The following is a 10,012-nucleotide window of genomic DNA, read 5'->3' on the forward strand; positions in this document are numbered from 1 at the left end:
ACATTCGACATTTGACCTAACCTGTGACGTCATCGGTTTGACCTAGGTCAACGAAATTGGGTCACAAGGTAGTTCCCTGATGGGGCTATCCAACACCGTTTGCTGCTTGTCGCTATGTTGCGTGGTTCTCGAAATCTTAGGGGGGGGGCAAATTGCCCTCCCCCCAGCAGGGCGCGTTGGTCGGCAGACCCCAGCGGGGCGCGGGTTAACAAATGACTACTTACTACTATGCGTTTCAGACCCTCTGGAACAGTCCTTTTTGGCTCTTTCTCGTTACTTATGCGCTTGATTTCAACCAAACTTTGACACAATGAGTTTCAAGGCCCTACCTAATTTTTACTAATATGGTCTTTTAACAAAATGTCAAAATGAAAGGCATTTGTCATTGACTTGTAACGGTAAAGATTGATCGGAAAACTCTGCGCCGTGGTAGAGGCTAGCATGGCGTAGCAGCGTCAGCTGTTGCGCCGCAGCTAAGCTCCGCCCACTGCGCCGCGACACCGAGACCGGTCATTCGCCGCTCGGGGTCAGAGCAGTGCGGAGCTCTGACGGATTGGAACAAGACACACGCTTACGAAGGTATCCTTGCGTGAATTTATGTCGTATTTCGCGCGGAGAGAATAAGGATGAAGAATGCAATGCATATCGGTGTGTGTATAAAACGATAAGCACTGCTTCCAGCGACATACGACCGAGATATACGACCGAGATGAGCGGATAACAGGGGACGGGTTAGCTCATAGCTCAGTATAACGCATAGTCCACATGGGCTGAGCTATGTCAAAGCTTTGTTAAATATTGCGACACATGGATAACACGTGTCCGACAAAGCGGCATCTCTGAGAGGGTGTGGCGCGGCCTCACTTCACTCGGAGTTATGATTCAGTAATAGATTTCCGATCCGGTGAGTCATAGTTAAGTCGGCCACAAGCATTTGAGTCGAGCTCCGTCTCGGCGAAGACAATGGATCAGTAAACCCACACCGGATGCAGCTTTCTCGGCCACCCCGCGGCATACAGTTCAGATGAACCCAACAGAGAACCCCCTATCCAACAGGACAGCTACACACTACCAGCGCCCGGGAACCAGCTATAACCAGATAATAGCTCGGTTCCCGTGAACAGAGCGAGGCGGAAATGCGCACTGCTGACAGGCATGTTTCCGGTCCAAATACCGGGCGCATACAGTGAGCGGCGCGCATTGAGCTCGGTTACGTCCAATCAGTGTGACTGGCGCTGTGGCTGGGCGTGTGCCGCTCACGCGAGAGCTCGTATTGTGTCGCACCGACCTCGACCGGGGTGAGATAGGCAGGGCGATAGGCAGGTAGGGTAGGCAGAGCGGGCGGGGTCGGGCGCGGCAGAGCAGCGCAGTCCCACGGTCGGGGACGGGGGGGGGGGGGTCCCGGAAGGGCGGTGTCACACGGTAACTGCCAAACCCGCGCGGCGCCCTGTACCGGATCATCACGCGATGGGAATGACAAGCTGCCACTGGAATCATCCTAGTCACCGTCATCGCTCACAGCAGCGTCAGCATCAACGTCATGCGCAGTTGAAACGGTCGAAACACTGGTGACCCGTGACCGTTTCAGGGACCAGCCAGCCACTCTCTCGGTTTCCATAACGAAGCGGAGAATGAGCTCTCACCGAGTGACGGAGAGAGACCGGTCAAAACAACAGACTCCGCCGCCCAGCAGGCGCATGGTTCACCGAGTCACAGTTTCCAACAGGGTCGTAACTACTGGGTGTCGAGGCTGCATTGTTTTCGAGGGACAGCCAACGGCTCACTCGAGAGCTATAATTGCCGAGTTACAGTGAGAGAAAGCGGCGGTCGTTATTTCTTGTAACCGCACGGCGACACGTCTGTCATCAACATGTCATCGACAGCGGCGTCGGTGACAAGTGGACTGAAGCGGTCGCTGGGCGTGATGAGCACAACCGTGGCGCAAAGGAGACAAACCCAGTAAAGCGAGTCGTGTCCGTCCATGTATATGCGCTACGTTAGCCGCAGAAAAGAGACGTAGTTAACCCTATTCCTGGCGGGCTCCGCCGGGACAAGAAACTGGCGGGGGGGGCCGATTCGGCCCCCCCCCTGAGATCTCGAGAACGAAGCAAGATAGCGACAAGCGGTAAACGGCATCGGATACGCATGGACAAGGTCTACAATTTTTACTAAGGTCATTTTCAGGTCAGGTCAAAGATGACGTCACAAGGGTCGAAAAAGTCAAAATGGCGGCGCTAGATATGGAGAGAGTTTTTCTCGAATAACTTTCGAATTAGTCAAGATAGGAACAAACTAAGGGCATCATCGTGATCCTCTCGTCAATCCGCATCGAATGATATATATGTTGACCTCGAAAGGTCAAGGTCAAAGGTTGACCTCAGGTCACGTGACCTCGAGGTCATCATGTATATCATTCGATGCGTCTTGACGAGCTGAACACAATGAGACCATTCACGCGTCTGTATCTTGTTCCTGTACGGAGTTATTGGCCAAAAACCTTTGGTGACCTTTGATGACGTCACATGACCTCACAGCTGCCCAACAGCAAAACAGACCTCAAGGTAGTGAAGGTTGATCGTATATGAAGTCATGTATGGTATATGGGGCCATTCCGACCCGTTTTAGTGGTAAAAACAGGGAGTTGATTTTTCCCCCATTGACTTATAATGGGGAGGTCGCGAAACTGACCTGACCTTAGGTCACCGATATCAAAATTCCGAGATATACAAATTGCACATACTGGTACCCTAACTAAAGCCTGAAGAGAAGAAATTGATCGGTCAAAAACTCTAGCTCTGGCGTGATTGCAAACTTTTCTGAGGTAGGGTCACCAAACCGCCTCTGGTGACCTGACCTGAGGTCAGATCAACTCAAAATTTTCAGACATGTTGCGTAGAAGCCTTTTAGGAAAAGTCAGAAAATTTGAGCTTCCTAGCTCAACGCGTTTGGGAGAAATAACCAAAAAACCTCAGGGGGGGGCTCCTGAGGCCCCCCCCCCGCCAGGAATAGGGTTAAGCTCCAGAATGTTATTCCCTACAAAATTAAAAGAATCTTATTTTCAATAATTTATTGCGAGCTTCTCCGCCGTCCTGTTTTCCTACAGGCTATGGTGCATTTAAGGAGTAACGAGACAGAATCTACCGGATTGTCTTTAGGTACGCATGTGATATTCAGCGGCCTTATTTAATTGAGGATATCCACATACCTATGTACTTGCGTTTAGTTTTTTAAAATTTGAAACAATATTTTTTTTTGGGGGGGGGGGTAAAAATAGTCAATCTTTTCATAATATTTCCACAATGCTTTAAAGGTAGTGTGCCAGCTTTCTTGGACCGTATGGAGTTAATGGCCCAGATAAGGAGAACCGGATTTTTAGAACTTATCCATACCTTCAAAACTCATGGAAACGTCTTAAATTCTTCAAATTTTGAGTACCCCAGTGCGAAATTCGCCCCGACGGGTTGTCGGTCGTACCCCAACCACATTTCACACCACTATGAACAATAAATGCACACACTGAAATCGCTATTACCGATATGCTCATCCAATCAAGTTTCGATAAACCCGTTCATCATCATCTCCTGCGGTTTCGAACACGCCTGTTAGGTGGCTTCTGATGCTCGTCGAGGTCGGAATTTCCAAATACGCGTGGTGCGTCGGGCCGCGCGCTCTGACTTCGGCCAAGAAAAATGCGTCAGCTGATCATTGTCATTTCTGCCACTTGCGTGTGGTGAAATGGGGTCATAACTTATAAGACGGCTTTTTCATATCAATTATTTTACATAAAATCATATTTCAAACCATAAATAATGTTCGACAGCCAAATAAAAGAAACAATACCAATACGGGCTTACAGTTTAAGGCTCGACATTGTGTTGTCTACGATTAGACAGCTGATAACTCATTCCCGTACGTCGTATGGTCGTAACACTATAATGACCTTTGCTTATTGTCACAAGTGCGCCGCATTCGCGATTGTTGCCCGACGCCTGTTTGCAGGTGAGCCCACTACAGTTGTTATACATATCTAAAAACCGAAAAACTTTTAGGCGAAAAAGGCACTATTCCAGGCCCATTTTTGATTTTTTTTTGCGATATTAGGTAAAAACAGAAGCTTCTTATCCTAGGAAAAATAAAATGGGAAATTTTTCAAAGGTGGCACACTACCTTTAAGGATATTGCTGATAGATCTTAGGGCCGAAAAAAAAAACAATAAAACAGGGAAAGATAGGATGACTCAATCTGAAAATGCAGATATGCAATATCGAGAGTTAATGATCTCCCATCCTTCACTCCCCCTTGTCAGTCTCTCGTCTGTAATCTATATCTCCGTCACTTGTCTCTGGTCTACCATCATTGTCTGTCTTTCGTCTACAGTCTTTGTCTCCTGTCTCTGCTCTAGCGTTAATGCATATTGTTTGCTGTCCACTAGCTATTAGCCACCGTCTACCGCTCGTCTCATTGTCACTTTGTCTCCTCTTCCTTTTTCTTACTTGCTCCGTCCTTATTTGTTGTAGTAAAAGTTCATGACATGCAAACAAGTGCTCCACTCCCCTGCGCTGCGCGCGCGGCCCGCACGCCAGCCGGCCAGACGGCGACTGCCGCCGACATGACCCGAGGCTGGACCGCAAGTGGGCGGAGCCAAGCCGCAGTGCGCTAGCACGTCACGACCAATCAGAGGGGAGACAGCGCCCAGCCTGTGCCAGCCTCTAAGCAGGGCTCTGACGACCTTAACATTATCAGTCAATGACAAGTGCCTTTATTTTTTTTTTTTTTTGTTAATAGACCATATTGATAAAAATTAGGTAGGGATCTCAAACTACCATTACCAAAGTTTGGTTAAAATCAAACGCATATACAACGAGAAATAGCCGAAAAGGACTGTTCCACAGGGTCTGAAATGCATAATAGTTGAGCACTAGATGAGCAGGTTCTTGACGTCACTGACGCGTCTAACTCCACTGGTCTGTGACGTCATTTACGACAGCCACCTATCGGGAGAAGCTCGAACTACCCTAGGTGGCGCCACCTGAAGGATCATCCCGAAACACAAACCTTGGATGGCTATGGAGGCTGACATTGTTTATGTCGTACACATTTATTGTTTTCATGGTACTGCGATTATTGACCCATTTATTTTACGTATCTTGCATATTTTCCAAAACAATTCACCATATTCGTACGAGTATACAAACACCGTACCTATTCCTTGATGAAACCATTCCTGAATTACATAATTAATTTAACAATTTCTATCAAAGTTAAACAATCATAAACATTTTTAAAGGGACTATCCCACCTTCTAAAATGTTGTTAAAACCAGTTAAATTGTGCCCGACTTTATAGATTGGATGACCAGGAACACGGTTCTGGCATTTATTTTTCATTAAACATCTTAGGCTTCCCATATTCCAAACACAAACTTTCAAATATGTGACGTCACAGCCCAAAATTACCTCCTTCCCCAGGCCACATTACTGTCATAAAGCTGATTCTTTTTACTCTGTAGGCACCACAACAAAGTTCAGACCAAGTTTCAAGCGATTTTTCAACGAACAAACCCATTTAAATCAGAATGACTAAACGAGGTGACGTCACACTAACGGTCGCTCCATGTTGAAGATAGGGCCTTGTACAAGGCCCATTTTCAAATGAAGGGAACGAATTTCTTCAACACCAAGAGGCCGCGGGGGTTGCAACCCAGATAGATATAGGTTTCTGAACCTCGCCGCAAACTTGGCTATCTCAACTCAAACCCCATGTTAAAGGTGGGATAGTCCCTTTAACAATAACCGTTATCCTGAATCACCTATGCGACATTGCTCTCGTCTTTGAACGACTATCTTTGCGCTCCTTTGGAGGTCAAAGAGCGCCAAGGTGACCTTGACCTCAGAAAATGACCTTGACCTCCACAGCAATGCTCTCTATAGCACATTCGTCATTTCCACGGCGAATCCTGCAAAATAAGAAAGAAACATCGATCAGAGAGATAGGTTTGTGAGAGCAAATATCGTAAGAAAAACGAATGTAAAGCGCAGAAGCTGCACACGCTTGTGTCTTTATGCCTACATCACTCCCAACACACTTGAGAGAATCGTTATCAAAACTTGAGAAAAAAAAAACAGATAGGTTACCTTCTATACGAAGTACGAATGGTATGTGCAAAATGCTCTTTTAGTTTACGTTTGCCAGTTTACGTTTGTCCGACTATACCAAAATGGAATACCAAGGATATACTAAGGGTATGCTAAATACCATAAGTGTAAATACTAGTGATGTCAATTACGGAAAATCGGAATACCGATACCAAACCAAACACCAACCAAAACCGTGGAGAAATACCGAAACCAAACTAACTTGGGAACATGAGGAAAATACCAACTTTTTACCTAACATTAGCGAGGGTTCATGATACCAACAAAATACCAAACACATTTGGATTGAAATACCAAATACCGAGCTGGTATCGGTTTGGTATCGGTATACCAAAAAGTTGGCATCCGATTGACATCTCTAGTAAATACCATAATGATATACTAAGTGTACACTCTGATAAGGGTGTACTCTTACCTGAAGAATCCATTGCGGCCCCATTCTGTTCCCCACGAGTTTTTCACATTCCAATACTTGACGCCGTTTTCGACACCATACCCAGTAATGAGCACAACATGGTTGGTCAGTTCGAACGGATCCAGCTCCCCGCTCTGCAGACTGTCCAGGGTATAGTCGTGGTGGTAGATGCCGTCAGAGTACACCGTGAAGTCATCATAGACCTGCGAATCATACAGATATTAGCCGCTTTCACGACGGGCTACCCGGCGAGTGCACCTAATTTAACCAAATCTGCACCTAATCTCTTTTACAGCAAATATCTTTATTTTATGAATTAATTTCAGTGTTTTCATCGATGATTCTCTCTTATAATATGACAAAGCAGGCATATAAGTAATTAGTGCAACCCTAGCTGATAGCTACAATGAAACACACCGAACCTAATTTGACCAGATATGCACCTAATCTGCACCAGATCTGCACCAAATGTGTGCCAGATGGCCGTCGTGAAAACGGCCATCATCCGCTTTCACGACGGCCGTCTGGTACCTACACATTTGGTGAAGGTTAGGTGCAGATTTGGCGAGGATTTGTGTAATTGGGTTGCGTGTAATTCTTAGCGGCTTTCAGCTAGTGTTATAATAATTGCTTGTACATGTATGTTCATGCCTTGTCATAGCATCACACATTATCATATATTAAAACACTGAAGTGAATTCATTATCTGAAAATATTTGTCATAATAAGAGATTAGGTGCAGATTTGGTCAGAATTACGTGCATTTGCCCGACAGCCCGTCATGAAAACGGCTATTGTGGATGTAAGCTTCATTACTCATAAGCCTTCATGTTTTAGCCTTGAGAGATAGTTCACATTTTTCATATGTTAGGTAATCTTTAGGTAACAAACTTCCTCAGTAGTAGCGGTTGTGACCAAAGGTTTGTGTTCATTAGTTCAAAACACTATCCGTTTGATTTTTTTTTTTTTTTTTATTGAAACAAACTGAGTTCACGGACAAATTTGCATATGTAGGGTGCGTATTATTTAGGCCAGGGTTCATAATGTCCAGGGCACAATGTGTCCAGTGCTCGAATTGGCCAGTGCCTTGAATTGGCCAGTGTTCACATTGTCCAGGGATTACATGGTCCAAAAGTGGCCAACTGGCTGCAGATAGGGTAAATTCAAAGAGGCCAGGGTTCATAATGTCCAGGGCACGATGTGTCCAGTGTTCAAAATGGCCAGGGTTCATAATGTCCAGGGCACGATGTGTCCAGTGTTCGAAATGGCCAGGGTTCATAATGTCCAGGGCACGATGTGTCCAGTGTTCAAAATGGCCAGTGCCTTGAATGGGCCAGAGTTCATAGTGTCCAGGGATTACATAGTCAACCCAACCCAACCCAACCCAACCTAACCTAACCTAACCTAACCTAACCTAACCTAACCTAACCTAACCTAACCTAACCTAACCTAACCTAACCTAACCTAACCTAACCTAACCTAACCTAACCTAACCTAAGGTAATGATGTTTGCCTACCAGGGATAAGGAAATAGTTTCTCGCATGAATAGATTGCAAGCAATAGTAAATCAAATATTTTTAGGTTAAGTGGTTATGCATCAGGCTTCAGGCCTTCGGCCTGAAGCCAGATACATAACCACTTAACCTAAAAATATTTGATTTACTATTGCCTGTAATCTCTCCTAAGGCATTGCCTTCGGCACTGCACTGCTTTGCATTGAGCTGATTCCGTGTTTTTTACATAATGACGTCACTTTCAGTGACTATGTAATCCCTGGACATTATGAACTCTGGCCCATTCAAGGCACTGGCCATTTTGAACACTGGACACATCGTGCCCTGGACATTATGAACCCTGGCCATTTCGAATACTGGACACATCGTGCCCTGGACATTATGAACCCTGGCCATTTTTAACACTGGACACATCGTGCCCTGGACATTATGAACCCTGGCCTCTTTGAATATACCCTATCTGCAGCCAGTTGGCCACATTTGGACCATGCAATCCCTGGACATTATGAACTCTGGCCCATTCAAGGCACTGGCCATTTTGACACTGGGCATAGCGTACCCTGGACATTATGAACCCTGGCCAGAATGAATGCTCCCCGCATATGTAAGCACGCTTCTGCTAATTGTTACCAATAATACTACGCATAACTAAGATGTAGCCTAATATTTCAATACCATATAACCAGTATAGCGCCTTTTGGGGCGACTAACGGAGCGAGCGAGGGGGTGAGTCTTGCACGTGCGAAATTTCGAGGGGGTAACTCCAACTGACTTGTGCACGGCACCCTACTGACCGGTTTCTAGCGATGTGCCAAATTTGAGCACAATCGGCCCAGCCGTTCTCGAGATCTGGGAGCGGCACCCTGCACGTGCGCACGTGCTAAATGGGTCCCAACTGACTTGTGCACGGCACCCTACTAACCGGTCCCTAACTGTTCACCAAATTTGAGCGCAATCGGTCCAGCCGTTCTCGAGATCTGGAAACGACCCCTGCACGTGCGCACGTGCAGCAGCACCCCAACTCTGGCACATGGATATGCAGTGCCTAGTGGGTGCCTACCTACATGCCAAGTTTCAGCGCAATCGGCCAAGTAGTTACCGAGATATTGCAACAATTACAAAAGTGACACCTCTTCGTTTTGCACGTGGCACGTGCATAAGGGGTCACCCACATGCATCGGGAATAGTCCAATACTTGGTAGAAGGAATGAAGCTACCCTACAAAAATTACCGCGTGTAAATCGGTCAAGTGGTTGCTGAGATATAAGCCTCGCAAAAGCGTCCGCACGGCCGGCCGGCCGGCCGGCCGGCCGCTCATACTCAGAAATTTCCGTTATTCTACGTAAGACTCCGCTCGCTTCGCTCGCTCCGTAATTAAAGCATCACAAACACATTAAAATGAGTCGAGGTTACAGATTGCACAAAGCCGGTCTTCATATGTCCATCATCAGTTGAATGCTGTAATAAATACGAATATTTACATTGACATAGAATACATAACATAACCTCTTTCAGCACCATCCAGTTTATTTGCAACTTACCTCAAAGCTGACAGCCACGGGACCGTTGTCGATCAGCGATTGCATGATGAGGGCCTCATTACTGGCACCGTAATAGCCTGGGGGCATTAGAGGTCAGGGAAGCAGGTGTTGTTTTTAATACACCGGGCGCTGGCATGGACGCTCAGAGGTGCAGAGGGGACGCTCAGAGGTGCAACTATATCAGCAACTGCATGCTAAGTGCTTCGTTACTGGCTTCATAACTATAGCCTGGAGGCATTACGGGTCGTAGGTTGGGGTATTGTAATTGTCAGCAATAACTTAGGGCACAGGAGGACGCTCAGGGGTTTGGGTCAATGTAAGTGATATCACAAGGAGATTATATAGGTTAGATGTCAGGGGTACATGTTTTGCTGCTAATTACCAAT

At 46.3% G+C, this 10,012-nt stretch overlaps 1 protein-coding gene across 1 annotated transcript; it reads right to left on the reverse strand.

Annotated features, from left to right (window-relative positions):
* Nucleotides 1–5,061: 5,061 nt before the first annotated feature.
* On the reverse strand, nucleotides 5,062–9,728 carry LOC122391839 (dipeptidyl peptidase 1-like). Its single transcript, XM_043386139.1, has 4 exons — nucleotides 9,627–9,728; nucleotides 6,571–6,773; nucleotides 5,787–5,956; nucleotides 5,062–5,285 (listed from the first exon to the last, which is right to left on the reverse strand). The coding sequence occupies exons 1-3, from the start codon at nucleotides 9,711–9,713 to the stop codon at nucleotides 5,890–5,892; spliced, it is 357 nt and encodes a 118-aa protein (XP_043242074.1). The 5' UTR covers nucleotides 9,714–9,728; the 3' UTR covers nucleotides 5,062–5,285; nucleotides 5,787–5,889.
* Between the last annotated feature and the right edge of the window lie 284 nt (nucleotides 9,729–10,012).

The sequence above is a fragment of the Amphibalanus amphitrite genome, unplaced genomic scaffold (genome assembly GCF_019059575.1).
Source record: "Amphibalanus amphitrite isolate SeventyFive unplaced genomic scaffold, NRLGWU_Aamphi_draft 000457F_arrow, whole genome shotgun sequence".
NCBI classification, from domain to species: Eukaryota; Metazoa; Arthropoda; class Thecostraca; order Balanomorpha; family Balanidae; genus Amphibalanus; species Amphibalanus amphitrite.